The sequence below is a fragment of the Cyclopterus lumpus genome, chromosome 9 (genome assembly GCF_009769545.1).
Source record: "Cyclopterus lumpus isolate fCycLum1 chromosome 9, fCycLum1.pri, whole genome shotgun sequence".
NCBI lineage: Eukaryota > Metazoa > Chordata > Actinopteri > Perciformes > Cyclopteridae > Cyclopterus > Cyclopterus lumpus.
Genome location: NC_046974.1, coordinates 12,189,912 through 12,212,930, shown reverse-complemented (window position 1 = coordinate 12,212,930; position 23,019 = coordinate 12,189,912). Strand labels below are relative to the sequence as shown.

Here is a 23,019-nt window from a genome sequence, read left to right as displayed (position 1 = left end):
TGCTGTGGATGTCTTTTATAAAAATACTCTACAGTAATTGTGTCATTTTTAATCCCTTTTTGTAAAAATGTGTTCATAGCCTGCAGTCACAAGTGATTAATATGCGCTCCTAAACTCCCTTCTCTCTCTGACAAACAGCCAAGCTTTGCCCTCTGGGCCACAACTCCCTGCTGCTTTACATTTAGTGTCAGCAGTTGTGGAGCTAAAGGGACATAAATGATAAACAAAGTTCAGTGGTTGTTTTCAGCAGAGAAAGACATGCAGAATCAGCCATACAGGCATTTGTGCTTTTAAACTAAAGGAAATAGGACATATCTAAATATGACCAGCAAACAACTGTTATATTTGTTTTGATTAAATTGCATGTGTAGTGAGTTTATTGCTATTCTTTAAACACTATGATTTGTTAACTCCTCATTTCTTAAGGTACTGTGCAATGCCTATGACTTAGTGGACAGGCTTCCTCTGAGTCGGTGATGTTTTTTCTGCCTCTGCATCAGGGGGCAGATATCTTGATGACAGACAGATCATCTGTTCGGTAGCTGCTGTTTTACTTGTATAGTACATACAGGCCATTTTGCAGGGCTCACAACCCCTTTACCACGCCAACTGTGCCATGAATCACTGTTGAATGTTTGCAAAGAGCACACTGATAGCTGCAAGTCATTTTAGAGTGTGACCAAACAAAACAATCAGCACAGACTATGTCTGGCTCTAAACCCAAAAAAGATATTACTCTAAAGGAGTTACACATGTAGTACCATGCATTACACAAATACACATGCTCAGCTTCATATCGTTTGACAGACAGACGTGTATTAAAATATTGCATGTTAAAAGGGTCTTTTCATAGCTAGATACCACAAGAGATCCATTTACAGTCGGATGCATCATGCAGCTTGTTCTGATGCCACTCTCTGTTCAAGTGGCCTCTTGATCTCCCTCAGCTCTGTTCAGTGACTCCCTCATAGCAGCAGCTAAGTTTAGTAAAAGGAAGCTGATATCCCTCCTACTCTCCTTGCTCCCATATCACACCAGAGTACACAAACATGCTTACTGTGAGGCTTTGGGGTTTCTCCATTCATGCATGCACAAATAGACAAGTCAGTTAAAGATAAAAATAATCATAAACAAGGCAGAGGTATGTCTTCCTACACATTCCAGTAAAGAGCAACAGCGCCCTCCATAGGTTTATTGGCTTGGTACGCATCTCTGCCTCTTACACATTTATTTTTATGTTCAGTATGTTTGCCTCATGTTTTGATCATGTCAGTATGACACCATACTCATATGTGATGTTCCTTTTGAGGGCCAACTTTTCGTTCCTAAATGGGTGGTAAGTTATCCTAATGTGATTTCCCCCCCGCACCAAATTATTTTGCAAGCACACAAACACATTCAGATTGCTGAATTAGTCCATGAACCCATGAATCTGTAAGTCATTTCATACTCTTCACCAGCCAGGACCAAACTCTAACATAATGTGAAATGTCAGCTTTGGCCTTTATTTAAGTTTCATTAGAGGGATGAATTTGTGACCAGAAACAGACAGAAAGTCACTATTGCTCTGATAATATGGGGCCAGACTGACTGGTGCTGTAGTCTACAAGTGAGACACATATTCAAAGCAGTGCATTTCAAGAAATAGTTCGTCAGGAATCGGTATCAGGGTTTATTTACTTCTTTACTGGTGATTTACACTGATTTCTGTTGCTATTTTTAGTCATAGAGTGTCAAGGGTCAGTGTATGAGAACAGAAGGAACATTGCAACTGATGCATATGTGAATAAACAAATCTAGGAAGCCATCTTTACACTGATAACACAATATAAAGCAATTGTCCTTATATCAAATTGTAAACCAAGAGGACATTTAGCTACATGAATATGATTTTTCACTTCTCAGTGAACCCAAACAGCTGAGTCATGTGTGATGATGCAATGAAAACAATCTCTCACCATCCCCTCTTAGGCCAAAGCTTTCATAACCTGCATGTATTTGTCTTTTAATATATATACTCAGCAGTGGACAGACACTAATAAACATTCACAAACACACATACAGCTATATAAAGGCAGTCATAACTGTTTTTAATAATTGATTGCTAGTGAAATTGCGTCGCTCTAGGGTTTCCATGCTGTCATTGTCCCTGTTTCGGGTCGATGGGTGGCGAGGAAAAAGTAAACTTCTCATGCGAGTTACTCGTGGATCAGGCCCTCAATACACACACACACACACACACACACACACACACACACACACACACACACACACACACACACACACACACACTCTCTCTTCGACCCCATGGCAGTGTATGAGCTTGGATAAGCAGCATCCTTTCCTGTAAAAAGGTGGGAGACCACTGAAACCCTGCAGCTTAATTTCCACCTCACATGTGCACAAAACCGACTGCATACTGGGGCCACTGCTTTAGGGGTGACAGGACCATGAGAGGAAGATGCCTCGAGACAATTCGATCACCTCTGAGAATGACAGTAAGTCCATGACCATCTTTATATTTCCATGACCAGATTGCATGACCAGATTGCTATTCTGGTTTTCACATATTACGAGTCTATAGTTTTGTTTTTAGTATACATTCATTATTTTTTGTCTGTGGGGATAAATGTCTGATAGACTAACTTGATGCAATCTGATCTAAATTATTTTTCAATTGCTGTTCATTAGGATAAAGGATTACTGATTATTTAAATAAAGCAAGGACTTTTGTTTCTGTGTTTGTAGTGTGTTTATGACATAGTTGTGATTAATTATTTGAACAAAAACATCCACATTTATTGTGTTAGTAGTGCCTTTAGTTCATTAATATGAATAGAACAGACAAGTAAAAACAGCACAGCTGGCTTTATGGTTTTAATCATCAATAAAAGACTACCCATTGACAACCTCAAATATATTTATATTTATTTCATATCCAGCTGCATATTTGGCAGCTGGCCTCTGGCCCTCAGCTGTCTCCCCCTCCTTGTGGACTTAGCCACCCCGTCTCCCTTCATTAGGCCATTGTTTGACTACTTTGTGCGCCTCTACTGCACACAGCCATAATGACCCGATCGCTGGCTACTCCGGTTACCCTAATGACACACATCAAAGGGCTGACTACATAAATATCAGTCCAATTTGCCAGTGGTCCTATTTGTTTGACTTTTTAGCCCCTTTTTACTGCAGGACAATAGTGCCAGGTATACAATAAGGTAGGCTAAGCTCGGCCAGTGAAAGGGTTAGTGAGAAAAGGACTGGATTTAGAAAGCTGAGGTCATCAGAGGAAAAAACATGAACATGAGACAACATAGACAATAGACAAACATTGTACTCTTTACTTCATAACATACTTCTGCTCTTTGATTACCTCAGTGTATTAAACAAGTGTGTCAGTTTTAAGCATGTCATCATGAATTGTGTTTCAATCATTGACTCAGTCTAGTCTTGTAACTTAGTTGACCAACTCATCGGTCACTCCCAAAGAACACGCTAATAGCGATATGGGTTTCAAATGGTTTATTGCGAGATGGAAAGAGAGGGTTAGAGTTAGGAAGCAGAGAGGGGTTGAGGGAGGAAGGGATGAAGGGGTGGTGGGTAAGGGTTAGGGGTTGAGGGATGAAGGTTCAGGGATGGAAGGGTGTAGGGTAGTAGGAACAAGGAGGGTAGATGGGTTTGTGGAAAGAAGGTTTGAGGGGTGCGATGACAGGCCGCTGTGGTCCGGTGGCTGGTGGGAACGGGTGGGATGGAGAGATTGTGAGTGGGGAAGCTCTGCTGGTGCAGAGTTCTCCGTTGTTCCTGTAATCATGTGTGAGAGAGAGAGCGAAATAGAGAGACAAGAACTGGTTTGGGGGTAGAGATGTGGAAACTGTGTCAAAGAGGAAGTGAACGGGTTCGTTGTGCTTATGTACTTAGTGCACGGGAAATGAGCTGAGCTCGGGGCGTGGTCCTTATTCACAAGGTTTTATAAAACGCCATTTTACGTGACTCTTCAAATTAAGTTGTTTAAAAACATGGTTAGTTTATTCATAATGTTCCCAGCTTGCATTGTATTGGGATCAAATTCTTTAAAAGTCTTCTATTTTTCAATATTAAGAAGGTTTCCTGATGGAGGCTGGTATGTGCCTTGTTATATGTCTCAGAAGAGTCTCATCGACTTTATCCCTGTCATGGAACAATGGAAACCGTGAAAAAGATTGGTATCCATGTCAGCCTTACCACATATATGACATAATATTGGCATTTGAATTAAATAATTAATTTGCGTGCATGTTATTAGCAATTACCACATCAAATTAATATTGACACAATATACAGTTGCCGGTTCTCATAACATAGTGGCAATTAACAGACATAGCAAATAGATGTTAAAAACACTGATATTCTCAACTTTTTTTTTCTCCGGCAGTTGACATTGGACTGGACTTTGAAGGTGAGTGGGTTTATAATGGTATTGCATGAATGATACACGTTCCTATAGTCCAGGGTGGCAGAGGAGTCTTGACCTAATGCTCTTTAATAATATTGTCCCACTTTATCCTATTGGGTTGGGATTATAGGAGCTGTACACATTTGGCCTCACTGCTCTATCAGTTAATCTTCTTCAGTGTTTACCCCCCATACCCAGTGCCATATAATACTTACACTCCCCTTTGCCCCCCTATCATGATACGTGTCTCCAGTATCACAAAAATATATCAGTTAGAGAGAAAAAGAGATGGTTTAACTGAGTAGGGAACAATGACAAACTTCACAATACCATAAGATAACTAACACAGAGAGAAAGCAAGTGACACCATTTAGTGTCAATGATGTGAGTGAGTGTAAATCATCTGTACAGCATTTTATGTTAATACTGATTTAACAAAGAAACTACGTTTTTACTAGGTGAAGAGATTGAAGTTTCTACTTTTCAAGAGGAACGTGAGAGGGAACGACACAGAGCAAAAAGAAGCGATAGTGATAGAGAGAGACGAAAGAGGGGAAATGGGAGGAGAAAAAGAGCATCTAGAGCAGAGGAAGGGAAGGGGGAATCACAGGCCAGGCATGATAGAAGAGAAAAGGGCAGGAGAAAGAGAACAAGGCGTGATCAAGATGACAAAGGGAGAAAGAGGGACGAGGAGGTGCAGGCCAAAATAAAAAGTGGTAAATCGGCAAAAACAAGGAAGCACATAAAATATGAAAAAAAAAGAAAAATGGAGGAGAAGCTGGAGGTGGAGGAGGGAGAAGGTGAAGAAAGACATGCCAAGAGAAAAAGGAAACATGGTAGTGCCAACAAAGAAGAGAGAGACGAGGATGGAAGAAAACGTACAGTGAAGGAGAAAGCACAGGGAGTGAAGAGAAAAAAGCACAAGAAGGTCGTTGAAACAAGGTAAAGTATTATCCAACAAATTAACCTTATCTCTAATTTCCTGCTGAGAAAAACTATTGTACTCTTCCCATTCTGCAGAATTATCAGAAGGTCTTTTTCACACAACTATTATGTCAGGCACACAAGAAAGGTGCAAAGACATTTAACACATCTTCTATGCCATAGTTCAGAGCCAAGTGAGGAAGAGGACAATGATGAAGAGGACAATGAGGAGGTAGAGGTGAGGCCAGAGTCTCTGTCATCGGAGGAGCTGGAGAAGCTGAAGGAGGCCGTGGACGAGAGGAAGAAACTGATCCAAGTGTTGAGGGGAAAACCTTGGCCAATGAAAAAGAAATGTGTGACTTTATGGTAAAATCACTCATGTTTTCATCGACATGCACTTTGAATTAGGATCCTGAAAAAGTCAGAATCTCCTGATGATCAGCTGTAACACAACATGTGGCCTCTGGATCACTTTGAATCAAATCATCTTCTTCCTTGAAGGGAGTCTCAGGAGTTTGTGGAGAAATATGAGGGAGCATTAGGAAAAGGGAAAGGCAGGAAGCTCTATGCATACAAGGTAATGATGACCAAGGTAAGGAATCAATACTGTATATATTCATATAGTTATTTAAATAATTCTATTGAATATATGATGCAGGTTTTTTGGAATTATTTTTCTTTTGTAGAAATGGATGAAGTTTCAACGAGACTTTGAAAATTTCAAAACTGCCTGTATTCCATGGGAGATGAAAATCAAGGAGATTGAAAGTAAGTTTCTTAATAGTATCAATCTTCATTTCATAGTATTCAAGACTTTAAAGTCTATGCAGGATGAATCATACAGCGTATACTGTACGGTTTGCAGGCCTCACATTTCGTTCTCCAGCTTCCCTGTTTACAGCAAGTCATAACTGGTGTTACAATCATCCTCATATTTATTCCCTCTGCCTCTCAGGTCATTTTGGCTCCTCAGTTGCCTCTTACTTTATCTTTCTGAGGTGGATGTATGGCATCAACATGATCTTATTTTGTCTGACCTTTGGCCTGGTTATGGTACCAGAGGTACTGTACATGGCATTTTTTTTAAACCAGAAACAAATTTCCGGGTATTGTTTCTGCAGTTTTGCTCTCACATATTGCTCTGTTCATTCTGTCTGCTGAGTTTCTTTTCCAATAACCCTCCTTGCTACCATGCCTATTTCCAACAGGCATTAATGGGGAGACCCTATGGCACCATCCCAAGAAAGACTGTCCCCAGGGCTGAGGCAACCAGTGCCATGGACTTTGCTGTTTTATGGGACTTTGGAGTCAGTTGCATCTTCACATTCACCTCAATCTTTAGGCCTGTGTGTCAGTTTACATCTGAACAATAATAATGCATTCTTAGTTGCATATCACCTCAACAAAAATGTGCATCCACAGGGATACGCTCAGTATTCAGTCCTCTTCTACGGTTACTACAACAACCAGCGAGCCATTGGCTGGCTCAAGTTCCGTATGCCTCTGTCATACTTCCTGGTTGGTGTGGGAACAGTGGCCTATAGCTATATGGTGGTTATAAGAACGTACGTTCATTATGAATGCATTCAAATGATTAATTTCCTTTGGGCACAATGTTTTACTGAATTTGTTATTATTTATGATTAAAGGATGGCCCGTAATGCAAATGAGTCGGGGGTCGGAGATGATAACAGCTTTAATTTTAACTGGAAAATGTTCACCAGCTGGGACTACTTGATAGGAAACCCTGAAACTGCAGACAATAAGTTTGCCTCCATCACCACCAGTTTCAAGGTCAGTGTAGCTGATACAATATAGTGACGGATGACATTTACATCACATTCATCTATATCCTGTATTCTTCTACCTCTGTAGGAGGCAATCTTAGAGGAGCAGGAGAGCCGAAAGGATGACAACATACATCTCACTCGTTTTCTGCGTGTCCTGGCCAACTTCCTGGTCTTGTGCTGCTTAGCAGGAAGTGGATACCTCATCTACTTTGTAGTGCGCCGCTCTCAGAAGTTTGCCCTTGATGGACTGGAGAATCACAGCTGGTGGGAAAGGAATGAGGTAGCAATCATAAATGGGAGAAAGAGAATCAAAGAGACAGATAAATAAATGCATGTTGAGCAAGTTCTACATGTGATACAGGGTTTTAAAGCCTTAGTAGCTGGCCTACTGATCTTTTTGGTATTGTTTTAGCAACATTAATTATTATCAATTTGTGTTTCTCAGGTGAACATGGTCATGTCCTTGCTGGGGATGTTCTGCCCTATGCTATTTGATGTCATTAGTGCCCTGGAGAACTATCACCCTCGTGTGGCCCTACAGTGGCAGCTGGGTCGCATCTTTGCCCTCTTCTTGGGAAATCTCTACACCTTCATCATTGCACTCATGGATGAGATCAACCTCAAAGTGAGAACCACAGCACGGATACATGTAGCATACTTTATAAATATATAATATACTTCACCTGTGGTGTGTATATTTGTTGCAGAGGGAAGAGGAAAAGATAATTAAGTTTAATATAACCACGTGGGAAGCCAGTCTTTATAATGGTACAGTATCAGAAAACAGCACCGCTCCACCCGTCACTATCCAGCCTGCTGATGTGCCGAGAGGGCCCTGCTGGGAGACCATGGTGGGCCAGGTCAGTGGCATGTGTGTAAACTAGTATGTAATTGTATCATGTAACCATTTTTTACAGCATAAAGTTATAGATACCCAAAGTGACAAATGTTAAATAAAAATATAGGACATTTTGAATATCCATATACATTTTAAATATGTAATATAACCATTGAATTGTGACTTTTTTAATAGATACACATTTTTCTAGCTCAGTATTATGACCTTTTATCTTATATTTACATTTAATAATTTGCATTCAAATTAAATGATCGTGTTTTTTTATTTTCGGTAGGACATATAGTGCAGTTTCATGTCTTACATATAAAACATGTACACAATGGTAAACTAACCTGAACATGCTTTTCAAATATTGAGACACATACAAAGTGATAAAGTGGTAAATCCAAATGTATAACCTCTGTAAGCTGACCACCAAAATCAAGATAGGAAACCATTTAGTATTCTTTCTTTGAAACTATCCATTGCATTATATATAATATGCACATACATACAAGCATTGTTTGTATGATTGCTTCATGCTTTGCAGGAGTTTGTTCGGTTGATCATATCTGATACCATGACAACCTACATCACGCTGCTGATCGGTGACTTCCTGAGAGCCGTGCTTGTTCGTTTCCTCAACTACTGCTGGTGTTGGGACCTCGAGGCCGGATTTGTGAGTCATCTATTCAAATTGATTTTAGTGACTGTTCCCCTACAATTGTATGTCTAAGTGTGTATATGTGATTACACATTAAAAATGTGCATCTTTTTCCAGAGGTGAATTTAAATGTCATGTCTTTTTTATGTCGTTTGTGACAGCCGTCCTACTCTGAGTTTGATGTCAGTGGGAACGTACTGGGCCTAATCTTTAATCAAGGAATGATTTGGTGAGAAAACAATCAGCACGTTTAAAGGGTGATGATGAATAGCACTTTCAGTCAGTCCTCTATTGAATAATAATAATAATAATAATAATAATAATAATACATTTTATTTGGAGGTGCCTTTCAAGTCACCCAAGGTCACCTGAATGTTTTGCCTAATCTCTTTCTCAGGATGGGTGCTTTCTATGCCCCCTGCTTGCCTGCCCTGAACATCCTCCGGCTCCACGTATCCATGTACCTGCAGTGCTGGGCCGTGATGTGCTGCAATGTGCCGCAGGAAAGGGTCTTCAAGGCTTCTGGCTCTAATAACTTCTACATGGCCATGTTGCTGGTCATTCTCTTCCTGTCCACTCTGCCTGCCATCTACACCATCGTCACCATCCCCCCTTCCTTTGACTGTGGACCCTTCAGGTAAGGATGCTTGTTCAAGGGATCTGGCATTTTCCATTTGATTACTTGACATTCTGTCACAATTCTTCTCTTGTCCTTAGTGGGAAACAACATATGTTTGATGTGATCCAGGAGACTCTTGAGTTGGACTTTCCTGCCTGGTTTGGTAAAGTGTTTAGCTATGCATCTAACCCTGGACTGGTGCTACCCTTCATATTGCTTATGGTGTGAGTCAACAGCAGACTGCATGAATATTCTTCAGCACTGCTTGAGTTAAACTACATGACCATGTTGTCATCACTTCCTTTTTTTGTAGGACAGTTTAAGGTTCTTTGTTGGTAATGATGTGTTTTTTTTATCTTTCAGACTGGCCATTTATTACTTGCAATCCACATCCAAAAGCTACAAAGAAGCTAATGTGGAACTGAAGAAAAAACTACAAACGGTAACCCAAATTAGTTTTTCCCCTCTAGCTTTAATGTGATTTTAGATATGCGAGAATAACTAAAGTTCGTACTTGGAAATTTCACGTGAATGATGCCCATCATCAAGTGAAGGAGAATTGGGGAACATTTGTGCAAGACCAATGTGACATAAAGTATGTCACAAAGCTATCCTTTAACATTCTAAATAAATTACATTTCAGGCACATAAAGGTAAAAAATGGACAGGAACTTTCACGATTGTTATTTGTTTGTTCTTCACAATTTTTTGTTTTACATTTCTTTTTTACATTTTTTTATCAGCTTTCAAACTTCCCAACAGTGTGTAGATGCACAGCCTGATTCCTCTGGTGTCTTTCTGTGGCCACAATAGTTGTATTAGTATCATCAGTCCAACAGAGGGCAGCAGAGGAACTTCTCCTATCTGTCCAAAGAGCTTGTCAAGAGTCAGCAGTTGAATAAAAGCAATATAGCAACTGATGTACATTTCTGTATGCCTTATTCTACATTTCTACATCATACAGTGGTTTCTTAAGTCGTATCTTATAATAATTTATTGTATGTCCTTTGCAAGCAAAATGAAGAGAATAAGAAAAAGAACAAACTAGCAGCGCTGAAGGCACAAATGGATCAAGAAGAAGCCAGAAAAGCTTCATCATAGACTGCAGAGCAACAAAAGAACAACAATTCTTCACTACAAGACCAAGCGGGTGAGGCATTTTTATTCTAGACAATAAAAAAAACAGATAATTCTTTATCGGTACGATTAATACGTGAAACATATCTCTTGCCCTATCTTCTTATCCAGTAGATGAAGAAGAAGACCACAGTAGTAGTCAGAGGCTATATCACGGTAAGAATGGACGCAACGCTCCTCCTCCAGGTCGAGAACAAGAAGGCCAACTTCCAGCCACCAGAGCCCCTGTCCCCAGGGTCTATCACCATGGTAACCATGGGGCTCCTGGGTACCTGCCCGGTTTCCCTCGGCAAAGTGAACCGAGGATGCACAGGGTGCCGAGTCTGCAGAGACACTAAGGGAATGAAAATCAGTTTGTCAGCAAATGTCACTCAAAATCAAGCACGTGGAGAAAATCGCGTAATGGGAAGTTAGTGGACATTTTCTTTTTAAAACTGTGTTCATGATAATAAAAAAAGCTGCAAGCATTTCAATAAGTAGTTGTTGGTTTGTTTACCAAATAAACGTTAAGAAGAACACAATCGTATTTTCTTTCTATGTTGAATTACACTTCTGAAATGCGTCACGTGTCTTTTGAAACCACCGATCCGTAAATGAGTAAATACAAAATGTTATTGTAAATTCATTTGAAATCTAAATAAACTGACAATGTTCCTTGTATGCAGCATACAAAACTGGGAAACTGTTAGTGTGTGTTTATGCTACAATGTAGGTAAGGTGTGCAGATGGCGGTTTACAGAAGTCTTCATATTAGCTCTGCTTGGCCTGATCTTTGATATCACAGCAACTCATCAGCACTTCAAGGCATGGTGGAGAAATCAGGGCTAGACAAGGAGGTGTTGTTTTTCTAAATTGTATTAATTCATTTTTGATTAATTCTACAAATCTTTTTTGATAGAAGATAACATCACATGCCATAACCATATTTTAACTTTACTTTAATCGTATTGATCTTTCAGTTTCCTAACAAATTAGTTCTATTCAAAATTCCGATCATGTAAAATCGCACTGACATGTATTTTTCTCTTCTTCCTCTAAAACTAAGACCCTGGGCACAAGTGTTCCTGGACCTGTGACTGGGCCAAAGCATGAAACAATTCATTAGACATGGAGGCCATTTAACCTAGCAAGGCTTAAATGGACCTCTACTTCATCTCTGGCTGAACTTATACTCAACTTTACAGCCATTAAGTAATGACATGATACACTGCTCTGAACTTGAAAACACACGTAAAGAGTGTTAGATTATTCTTTTTTCGGACATAAATGAAACAAATTCAATCTGTGTCAAGAATTCAGATTTGAGCTGTCAGTGTAAACCCATTCACTGTGATCTCCTAACCTTCATCATGTATCATGAGTCGTGTCATCCGATAACTGCATGGTCATATCCAGTGTCCCAGTAGCCGATTCTACTCCTGTCAATCAACCTCTCATTTAGCTGACCTGTCAGTCACACGTAAAAGTAATGGTGTTGTCTCATTAGTGAAACTTTATTAACCTGAAATCCTATATATTAATGGTAATTCAAAGTCTTGTTCACTTGAAATTCAAGATGAGCAATGTAAGGGTTGTCATTGAGGAATTAGTGTTGTGTCTACATCATTTAAGACAACAAGTCAACAAGCTCTTTGTGCCACTGTCATTGAATTTCAGTGCCAATCAAATCCCATTGATGCTAATAATCAATTCATGAAGTGCATTAAGTATTAATCTCTGCAGCTATTTGAGAACTAGAGGATAGAATAAGCCTCTATGCTTTATTCTTTCATTGTGGGCCAAGAAATGTCAATCACATAATTATATAAAGCCTCCATCTTATCTCTATGCTAGAGTCATAATCTGCCTCCCTCTTATTTATTCAGTTAATACCAATTCCCTGATGCCTGCTGTCACTGGAGTTGTGTTTTGGCTAACATCCCAGTCTCCCTGCATGCTGGTATACAGTGTAGCAGAAAACTGAACCATGACGGGGTACACATGACCGGATATCTCAAGGCCCGCTGTATCTTGATGGACATATCTTATTCACTAACATTGAAGGGAGGATAGAGACATTGCGCCGCTTCAAGCACTGATTTGACAGCTGGGACATTGTACAGGTTTGCTTTGGAGAACAAAGGTTGTCCAAACTGGAGTGTGAACTGGTGGAAAGTTATAGAGACACAATTTTAAGAATAAATGTATTAAGACATTCTGTAAGCCTCAATCCAGTATAGTCAGAAGAAAGGATGGAGAGGAATATTGAATTGGTTGCAAGAATGGAGGGGAGGAGTGCGAGAAGGAGCTGGATGAGGAGGACATGAAAGCTACAAACCCGAGGGCTTAGCTGGTCTTTCAGGAACAAGTAAGCCAGCATGCTTATAACTATGGAAGTGTGTTGCTCTCTCTGTTAGCAGCAGCACGCATCTCCTGTTTCCTCCTGTATTATTCAAGCATTGGACCATAACTACACAGGTTGAAACACATAATAGGGGCATAGGCAACATTGTTCATCCCTCAGTCCTCATTTCTAGCTGTTAATAAAAGGATAGGTCACCTTTTTAAAGTCTGCCCTAAAACAATGGATGATGATCAGTCTTTTTGATGGTCAGTGTTTCCTTGTTTAGCTACCATGGAACACAAGGACATCATTTCATACTGAAAGGACTGTGACTTGTGATTTATTTCCGAACAGTGAGGTCTTTTAATGTACATGTGGGCGTGTGAATATTGTTTTTAAGGTAAATGTGAACCTAGCTTAATAAACAGCTTGTAAAACGGACAGGCTTGTCCCTTTAATAAAACCCTAGTTACATAATCACTGGAGTTACTCTTGTGTGTTCAGTTTGCACTGTACTCCCACAGAGGCTCTGTACAGTATTTAAATACAGTGAATTGTTTCACTTTTCACTCAGGATTACTTAAGCTTTCATTTAACTTTAATGAGGGCCTGACCATTATGTCAACATTTGCTCTGGTGTTTCTTTTCTGGTTCACAACTGAGTGATAGCAAATGGCCAACCATCAGTTTTTGGTGCATTGTTTCCTCATATAATCACACACATTATAGGACAACGATACTAATTATTATCCATTATCCAATTTGAATAAATTGGAGGATTACACTGTATTTAAGCTCCAATTGCTCCAGTGAAAAAACAATTAGCATTTGATAGTCCATTGTCTGATCCTGTTTTCTCCCGGCATCCTGATTACCATCTAATGAACTGTGTTGTCTTCGACGGTCGTCAAGGAGCCCGGTCTTTGAACAGCCTAAACAGAGGAGCACCTGTTCCTGCATGCATGTATGTGTGTGTGTGTGTGTGTGTGTGTGTGTGTGTGTGTGTGTGTGCGTGTGTGTGGGTGTGGGTGTATCCTGGCTTTCTGACAGTACCTTCACAAGTGTAACAGCCCCTTGCACCAAGTGACTAATGGATGGAGAGGAGACAGAGTCTGAAGTGAGCAGAGGACTAACTGCAGGAAATAACCTATAGAGACGCAGCAAAATGCCTCCAAAGAGGAAAAACAATGCTGCAATTAAGGTTGAAGAAGGTAAAAATATAATTACGCTCATAATATTATTATTATTATTATAGTAATATTTACCTGTCTTTAATTGTTTCTTTAAATATTCACTTTTTGATTATATTGATAATGACTAAATACAAGTAAATTGTTTAGTGATAAATATCTTTTGTTTGTTGTTTTTTTCTGTATGTTCACAGTTGGGTTGGAAATTGATGTTGTATCAGGCAGTGGAAGTGAAGGTGAGTTTGTTTGCTTTTCATCGGAGAAACAGTTACATTGAACAAGGTATTAGTATGTCTTTAAGATTTGCCATAATGTGGTGATGGCAAATAAGTGTAAATTACTGCTCGTAGTTTTCTCTTTTATAGAAACTGATTGGAATAATTTCTGAGGATTCCTCTCCGCATTATTATTGTACTTTGTACAAGCTACTTATCTAAAATGTAGGTGTTTGTTTCAGATGAGGCAAGGCGGAGGATTAAAAACAGAAGAGCCAAACCACGATGTAAATCCAAACCAGTCAGTGGTCATGAGGTGGATGAAGAGGATGAGGAGGATGAATCACCAAGGAAAAGAGTACGAAAAAAGAAGGCCAAGCCCCAGGAAAGCGATGAAGAGGATGAGGAAGACAACCGGAGTGTGAAAAGAAAAAGTTCAAAAGCTTCCAGGAAGAAAGCTATGGAAGAGAGCGAGGAGGAGAGCGAAGAGGACAGAGAGAAAAGGAAAAAGCGAGGGACAGCCGTGTCCAAAAAGGAGAAAGAGGACCAGAACAAGGAGAAGAGGGGAAATGTTAAAGGGAAACAAGGGAAGAATATGGGCGGTGAGAATGACAAGAAAAAGAAGAATGGGAAGTTGAGCAGGTGCAGTATTCTCTGAAAGCTGACGCTCACATATCCGCACGCCCCACACACCTGTTTGGGCTTTGTTCATTCAGTCTATTGCAGACCTCTGGCAGACTATGGCGATACGAAGCTATGTGGCATATGTTCAGGGAAATGAAACATTAACACTATAATTACTTCAATATTATTACAACATAGAATACTCTAATAACTCTAAATGTCCATCAACAACCAAATGTGCAGCATGATGAACAAGTTCAGGTTGCTGATTTTTGGCTGCTGTGAGAGTTGCCGTAATCTCATTTGTTCATCCATTATTTAGGCTACTGCTGCCTTAAAGTAAAGACAACAGAACAAAACATCCTGAGACACCAGATCTGACTCCTGTTTCATTGGGAGTGTTTGGGAGTTGGCTACATTTTAAATGTCAAAAAAGCATATGAATTGACTAAGTTTAGACTACACTGCGTAAATTGAAAAAAAGGAGAAATGGTGGCATTATTGCACTCTAAATGACCTAGAAAATGTCAAGTAATTTAACACTGACCGCAAACAGCAAAGCATGCTGCCATAAAGAAAAATTAAAGAAATTGGTCTATAATTTTCCAAAACTGACCATTCAAATTTTACACCCACTTCATGAAGCGAAATAATTGTCTTCCAGGAGTGACAGCCTGAAAAAGTGTGTTATCCCTGTGTTTAAACTGTTGTTGCATCTCCTGCAAGCTTTTTCACCTCGCCTTTTGAGTGAGGCAATCGAAGAAACTATACACACTTTTGCCTTCCGGCCAAGCTAGCACCTCTTTTAGACTGTACTCCTTAATTGCACTGTACAGAACTTTGAGCAAAATGGTAATATGAGCATGACAAGATGATGAAAGCGTAATGTTAAACCTACGAGATAGCTAACATTTGCTAACCAGCACTAAACACAAAGTACAGCTGAGGCTGATGGGAATGCCTTTCATTTTGTAGGTATTTGGTCATAAACACGCTTTTCTTTAAATGAAAAGAGGTTCACTCAAGTTTTTAGATTTGGTTGCTGTGGTGCCTTGTCAAAGCCAGCATGTGACAGCTCTTTCCCTTCTTCAGCTCTTCCTCCTCCTCTGATTCTGGTGAAGAATCGCTGTCGGAGGGAGAGATCGCAGCCCTGAAGGAACAGCTAGAGGAGAAGAAGAAACTGATTGTTACGTTAAGGAACAAACCCTGGCGCATGAAGAAGAGACTTGTGCTGCTCAAGTAAAAACAAAAACTCACATCCTCTGTCTGCTTATGTGTGATTACTGCAATCTTTGTTGACTGCATTTTGTTCCCCATGTTTTTTTTGTCATTGACTATTTCTTAGAAACACCTTCCTAAATGCTTACCATCACTCATGTCATGTACATGTGATGTTGATCATTCACTATTAAAACATGTTCATTACTAGCGGTTTTGTACTTCTCTTTATCAGTATTGTTATATTGCAAATCAAAGCCGATACGCTCATAATGACACTCTCAGATAAATTTTATTCTAAAAAAGCAAACAACACGAAACACAGCCTTTATGGAAACTATGGAAAAAAATGATTAGATCCAAGCCTTTGTTCATCAACATTCACACATATATTCAACTATATAAGTTCTCCCTCCTGTGACATGCACAGAAGACACATGAATACAGTTGTAAATCTCAGATAAATTATTACCGCACCCACACAGTTGGCTGTAGCTTTGCTATCTTCCTCTCAGTGTAAGAAGACATTATCAGCTGCCTTTGGAAGGGCTAATAGTGTGTGTACTCGGTGTGTATCTTTCTCTATGTACAGATCAGTGTAAGCAACCTGATAGGTGAACTGCCTTAACCTTTTCATGAGCTTAACACTGTTTAATGTGCATGTTGTGGCTAACTGAGCCGCTGCTTGCCAAGTCTTCCTTCCGATGCTCTTATCTTAAACAAGGTATCTTCATCAATCAGTAAATCATGCCAAACCTGTCGTTTTCCTGTCGTTCCTGTTGCCACTGACTAATTAAGTCATTGCTTAGGTAGATTGGGTTTTTCATTTGTATGTTTCACATTTAATCTTATGGATGTTTTCTCTGAATGGTCAAACAGGGAGGCGCAGAAGTTTGTTGAAGAATTTGAAGGAGCTCTTGGAAAAGGAAAAGGAAAGAAGCTGTATGCATTCAAAGTCATGATGACCAAGGTAATCTGCTCATTTTGCAACACTTAATACAACTTTAGAATGAGGAGGATATTGTGGAGATGTTACTTTTTTATTTTTTATTTCAGAAACTAATCAAGTTTAAACGTGACTTTGAAAACTTCAAAACAGCCTGTATACCCTGGGAGAGGAAGATAAAGGATGTAGAAAGTTGGTACTGCTCTGACATCAATGGCAAATAATCACTGAGCTATGACCTCAATGTTTCTAATAAAACCCAATTTCTAAGTCAAGTTCTCTGTTCTCATAATCATAGGTCACTTTGGATCATCTGTGGCATCCTACTTTATTTTCCTGAGGTGGATGTACGGTCTAAATATGGTCCTGTTTGGGTTCATGTTTGGCCTGGTGGTTCTGCCAGAGGTACAGCCTTTCTCATGTTAGCACAGTGGGCACATTGGGTACACTAGGACATTGTACATGTTTTTTGCTCTCCTTTCTCACCTCCAATCCCTCTCTTCTGTTTAGATTCTCATGGGTCTTCCATACGGCTCCATTCCCAGGAAAACTGTGCCCAGAGAGGAGCAGGACACAGCCATGGACTTCTCTGTGCTCAATGACTTTGAAGTAAGGATCTAAGCTTTATTCATTAGTTTGTTCATAGCATGGCTGTAGACCCATTGGGTGTCTTGTTTTTCATTAAGATTTATCAATATGTTATCGTTGTATTTGCCATGTTTGAATCTTTTCTTAGTCTTGTTAAAAAACGTGGGGACCAGTTTGCATAGTTGTAATGCATGTCTGTAAATTGTAATCCTTGAATATCTGATCAACAGGGATTCTGCAAGTACTCCTTTTTGTTCTACGGCTACTACAACAACGATCGAACGATCGGGGTGCTGAAGTTTAGACTTCCTCTGTCATACCTGCTGGTGGGAGTTGGCATCTTTGGGTACAGTCTGATGGTTGTCATAAGAACGTAAGGCAAGACACACACACAATCAGATGTACATGTATACATGAAGACAGAGATGTTTGTGTATTTTTAATGTGGTCTTTTTGTCTTCTCAGGATGGCTCGTAACTCAAATGAAGGCGGTGACGGGGCGGAGGAGGGAGAATTCACCTTCAGCTGGAAGATGTTCACCAGCTGGGACTACCTGATAGGAAACCCAGAGACTGCAGACAACAAGTTCGCCTCCATTACCACCAGCTTCAAGGTGAGCAGGTGTGTGTGTTTGTGTATATTTGTATTGGAAGATAAGCAGTTTAACTTATGGAATGGAAGTCAGAGCATTTCTAATACCTCCCAACGGCTCTCAACATGGCGACGGCTGAGCTGCTCGGCTAGTAGCTAACGGTGCTAACAGAGCAAACAATGCAATTAATGGCAACAGTGCTGACAGAGCTAACAGTGTTTACCTCAGGGGGTAAACGCAGGGTTGTTGCTACGGTTCCACGACAAAGCTGTGGGTCGATACTGCAATTCTACTGAGCTATATGGAGAGTGTCTTCTCATTCATACTGTTGAATGGCAGCACAACCGTCCTTGAGAAGGGAACAGTTGGAAACGCGTTGGGAAGGTGATCGCTGGCCCCCCTCTCCTCAAATCTTTCTCCTACAGAAGTTTGAGCGTTTTAGGTGTAGGACATCTTGCTTCAGGAATAGTACTTAAGCAGAGGCTGTTTGCTACTTGAACTCCGACACACATCTTTAGTGATAGAACAAGCATCAGCCAACCAATAATTTGAAAGTAGAAAGGTAGCTTCACAAAGCAACTTGCACTTTAATACGAATGTAGCACAAAGCAATTGTTTTATCAATTTATCATCCTATGTGTTTGCTATATTGTATTATGTTGTACGTGTATGTCATTTTTGTCTTTTTTTAGAGATGCACGGAAGCAACTTTTTTTACATTGCAATAGTTGATTAAATAAAATGTAATATGTGAAAACGTCTACAGTTTGCAAATGGAAAAGAAGTTTAAAATCTCAACTAATCACAACTTTTATGTTGCCCTGCTGTAGGAATCCATCGTGGATGAACAGGAGAACCAGAAAGATGAAAACATCCATCTCCGACGCTTCCTCAGGGTTCTGGCAAACTTCCTGATCACATGCACTCTTGGAGGCAGCGGATACCTCATCTACTTTGTAGTGAAACGTTCGCAAGACTTTGCTAAGATGGAGCAAGACAAACTCTCGTGGCTTGAAAAAAACGAGGCAGGTGGACATTTAATGTGGAACACAAGGAGATTTGGGAGAATTTCTGCTTGAAAATGAGAGTGAAAATGAGATCAGTAACTCCCCTCTCTTGTCCAATATATCAGGTGGAGTTTGTGATGTCTCTGCTGGGGCTGGTGTGTCCTCCTCTGTTTGAAACCATTGCAGAATTGGAAGATTATCACCCTCGTATTGCTCTGAAGTGGCAGCTAGGACGAATCTTTGCCCTCTTCCTGGGAAACCTCTACACCTTCCTTTTCGCCCTGTTTGATGAGGTTAATGAAAAGGTACAATGGATGTGTGTGTATATGTTTCTTACTGTTGCATATGTTGTGACAGCAGATACCTTTAAAGCAAAAGGTTTATATAATGGGAAAAGTGTTATCGAGCTTCTCATCCAACTCTCAAACAGAAAGTGAAAAGTATTTCCTGAAACTACTCCTTTAAACCAAGACGGCAAACTTTGTATATCTCTATGCGTGTGAATTGTAGTACGTAAATAAAGTTTGATTTGCTTTACTTTGAATATGCTTTGACGTATTTCTTATTCTTTAGCTGGAGACAGAGAAGTCCATCAGGAATGCCACTATATGGGCTTTGAACCAGTACTACGCCAACTACAGCTCCTACTTCAACACAACAGATGTGCCTCCTCCAAATGTGTCCCCAGCTGACGTCATCAGAGGACCCTGCTGGGAGAATGCAGTGGGAATTGTCAGTAGTGGCATTATACTGTTTTCCAATGGTGAATGAGAAATTATGGGCGTATAAACAGTAGTAGACACCGGTTATTTGTACTCAGTTTGCAGCATCATTCCTTTACTTTACTACCCTCTGTTTAATCAAACAGAAGAGACCAATCATTTGAATTAATTGGTAGGTTTGTATTTGTTGTATTTATTTTGCTTCTTTTCACGTTGGTATCCGATGCTGTGTAGGGATTTGTGAAGCTGGTCGTGTCGGACATTCAGGTTAGCTATTTGACCATCCTGGTGGGTGACTTTCTGCGAGCTGTCATCGTCCGCTTTCTTAACTACTGCTGGTGCTGGGACCTGGAGGCCGGATTTGTGAGTAGGCTACTCGTGGTGTGTGTTAATGGGTCACTGTGTCTCTGTACATTATGTGTGTTTTTTTGTTTGTGTTTGATTAGGTAAAGAATCAATAATATTAAATGTTTACCGACTTAACAAAACTTTGCATATGCTATTTTTTTGTGCTGAAAAGATTGAGTTACAGCATGTGTCTGCGGTCATGGAGCCCAATGTGAATTTCAAGATGGTGTATCCGTTTATGTCAACATTGTATATGTATGTCATTCAGCTATTATTGAACACTGTTTGAGTACAACACAGTTCTTATTGGATCCAAGTCAACCTGATACCATACAATGACATCTGGCAGGACAGCTGATCCCTAACATCCAGTGATACAGGACACTGCAATGAGAACTTAATTACAGAGAGAGAGAGAGAGAGAGAGAGTGAGTGAGTGAGTGAGTTAATGCAAAGTGATCAAGCTGGTTCTTATTCATTAATTTGAACATGATAATCATATCGTTGTGTTGATTCCAGCCTTCATATGGAGAATTTGACATCAGTGGAAATGTGCTGGGGCTTGTCTTCAATCAAGGAATGATATGGTGAATTACTCCTTATGTTTCTGTCACTAATGTGCTAATAATGAATAATTAAGTGCTTGCCTTAACATATGTGTGTTATTTGTTTGACTGTTAAAGTAATTCAAATGAATGACATTAAATCATAAATTAGAATACTCAGTTGACTTCTTTTCTTTATATATGATTAGTTAGAAGCTGGCTGATAATGCAATATTTTTTAGATAATTTTGCTGTGTTTTTCCTCAGGATGGGAGCATTTTACGCTCCAGGCCTGGTGGGTCTGAACATTTTACGTCTCCTGTCCTCAATGTACTACCAGTGCTGGGCAGTGATGTGCTGTAATGTTCCTCATGAGAGAGTTTTCAAGGCCTCGCGGTCCAACAACTTCTACATGGGCCTGTTGCTGCTTGTGCTGTTCCTCAGCCTCTTACCTGTTGTCTACGCCATCATGACCTTGTCCCCGTCATTTGACTGTGGGCCATTCAGGTCAGTAAGAGATGGAGACAGTAGGACTGATACTAGATTGTTGTCATAGTTCATGATGAGTTCTTCTGCAGGTTAAAAGGTTTAAAGAAACTTAGTCATGTAATGAACATAATGTGTCTATTAAAAGCTTATTTTCGTCGTTACAGTGTCAGTCTGTCAGTTGCTCATTCTCAGTGTTGGGTAGTATTGAACTACATCTAATTAAACTAGTTTAAATACATGTTGCAGTAGCTTGCAAAGTGCACTCAAGCACATTTGATCCTAAACATGGTAAAACTGTCTCACATTTGCTGGACACCTTTTATTGATATACAACTATTGCGTTTGATCCATGTTTCCCCCCCAGTGGCCAGGATAAGATATATGATGTTGTCATGGAGACTATAGAACAGGACCTACCGTCCTTCATCGCCAACATCTTTACGTATGCTACAAACCCCGGACTCATCCTGCCTGCTGTCCTCCTCATGCTGTAGGTATCACTCAAATATCAACTGAAAAACACTGTGCTGGATCTGCTGAGAATGCAAATTGAGCTGGAAAGCCATCCCCGTAAGCTACTTGAGAGGAAGGAAAACAAATAGTGTTGAAATTATATTCAGGGCTCGGCGGTAATGGTTACCAGGTAACTTTTACCAGGTAACTTTGAGAAAGTGGCAACCAAATTTTACATAAATAGTCGAAGCAGAAGTCAGATTGGAGGTCATCTCTGAAAGTAGCAACGATGGACAAGCTGATGATGTGAGAGAACCACAATCCAAGACTATGATGCTGAAGGGACGATGTATCTTTCCCAGAAAACCCAAATCTGAAAGGTAGAGAACGGATGACCAACTAACCAGTGACTTGCTGGGATTATTTATACTACCTCAGGGGGGCACCCATTCATAGTCAGACATGTTGAATTCCTACAGTGTCTTCAACCTTATTTTACTTTTTAGACCTAAAATAGTCAAATATATACATATTGTCTAAAAGTGCAGCAAGCAAAGTCATAACTTGGAGGGCGTGATCTCAGTATCTACTGACCTGTGTTTGAAGCCTGACTGTGGTCTCAGCTGTTGTACCGTTTAAAGACTTAATCTAATAATGCACAACAGGTTGGCCCTCTACTACCTGAATGCCGTGTCAAAGGGATACAAACAAGCAAACATGGACCTTAAAAAGAAGATGAAAATGGTCAGTATGAGTATTCTCCTGTTATGTCTAAGTTTGGTTTTCCTCCTCTTGTTGTCCTCTTTTTTTCCATATTATGTGTTCAAGACCTAATCAAACACATGGCTGTCTGGTTGAACACTTTAGGCGCGAGACGAAGAGAAGAATCGCAGGAACAACAAGGACAGCACTAATCAAGTGATGATAGACTTGGAGGACCTGTTGCCAAAGAAGTCTCTAATACCGCCTCCCATCGAGGAAGAGCCAACCCCACCTGGTACACACACAAATAGATTCCATTATTGCACATGCTATCAGAGACGTTACATCCGATTGTCCTTACCACTCTTCTTGCTCTCCATCTGTCTTTTAAGGTGTTGTAAACGCGAAGGGCAGCAAGTCTCCCAAAATGAAGCCAGGTGCAGCGGCAAAGGGGGTAAATCTGCAAAAGGATGTGTCACTGGCTGCCCCAAACCCCAGAGCTCCAGTGACCTATGCCCCGGGGCCAAGAAGAGGGCCTGCTGGGAATGCCAGGGGGCCTCAACCTGGGCCTAGTCGAGGAAGAGGTCGGGCTGGTCCTCCAAGGCGACATGACTCATGATTCATGGACTAAAATGTATCCTAGATAATAGTGT

General features: G+C 40.2%; 2 protein-coding genes across 2 annotated transcripts; both read left to right on the top strand.

Annotated features, from left to right (window-relative positions):
- Positions 1-3,705: 3,705 nt before the first annotated feature.
- On the top strand, positions 3,706-10,602 carry tmc1 (transmembrane channel-like 1). Its single transcript, XM_034540819.1, has 20 exons — positions 3,706-3,733; positions 4,412-4,435; positions 4,891-5,374; positions 5,540-5,722; positions 5,858-5,948; positions 6,043-6,124; positions 6,312-6,418; positions 6,565-6,663; positions 6,779-6,921; positions 7,006-7,150; positions 7,232-7,426; positions 7,592-7,771; positions 7,854-8,006; positions 8,535-8,663; positions 8,810-8,877; positions 9,046-9,285; positions 9,366-9,491; positions 9,631-9,709; positions 10,282-10,417; positions 10,516-10,602. The coding sequence occupies exons 1-19, from the start codon at positions 3,706-3,708 to the stop codon at positions 10,366-10,368; spliced, it is 2,643 nt and encodes an 880-aa protein (XP_034396710.1). The 3' UTR covers positions 10,369-10,417; positions 10,516-10,602.
- Positions 10,567-22,985, top strand: tmc2b (transmembrane channel-like 2b). Its single transcript, XM_034540818.1, has 20 exons — positions 10,567-10,672; positions 14,112-14,153; positions 14,375-14,774; positions 15,849-15,995; positions 16,854-16,944; positions 17,031-17,112; positions 17,219-17,325; positions 17,431-17,529; positions 17,739-17,881; positions 17,974-18,121; positions 18,931-19,125; positions 19,233-19,412; positions 19,681-19,839; positions 20,064-20,192; positions 20,697-20,764; positions 20,990-21,229; positions 21,576-21,701; positions 22,330-22,408; positions 22,532-22,661; positions 22,759-22,985. The coding sequence occupies exons 1-20, from the start codon at positions 10,567-10,569 to the stop codon at positions 22,983-22,985; spliced, it is 2,898 nt and encodes a 965-aa protein (XP_034396709.1).
- The last annotated feature ends 34 nt before the right edge of the window (positions 22,986-23,019 follow it).

What these genes read in the sequence shown, in the direction of transcription:
- tmc1 (XM_034540819.1), top strand. Translation starts at nt 3,706, where the DNA reads ATGACAGGCCGCTGTGGTCCGGTGGCTG. An exon ending in GCCTGGTTATGGTACCAGAG is followed by an intron (nt 6,419 to 6,564) that starts GTACTGTACATG and finishes TATTTCCAACAG; the next exon opens with GCATTAATGGGGAGACCCTA. An exon ending in CTGTTTTATGGGACTTTGGA is followed by an intron (nt 6,664 to 6,778) that starts GTCAGTTGCATC and finishes GTGCATCCACAG; the next exon opens with GGATACGCTCAGTATTCAGT.
- tmc2b (XM_034540818.1), top strand. Translation starts at nt 10,567, where the DNA reads ATGGACGCAACGCTCCTCCTCCAGGTCGAGAACAAGAAGGCCAACTTC. An exon ending in GGTAACCATGGGGCTCCTGG is followed by an intron (nt 10,673 to 14,111) that starts GTACCTGCCCGG and finishes GTATGTTCACAG; the next exon opens with TTGGGTTGGAAATTGATGTT. An exon ending in CTGTGCTCAATGACTTTGAA is followed by an intron (nt 17,530 to 17,738) that starts GTAAGGATCTAA and finishes TCTGATCAACAG; the next exon opens with GGATTCTGCAAGTACTCCTT.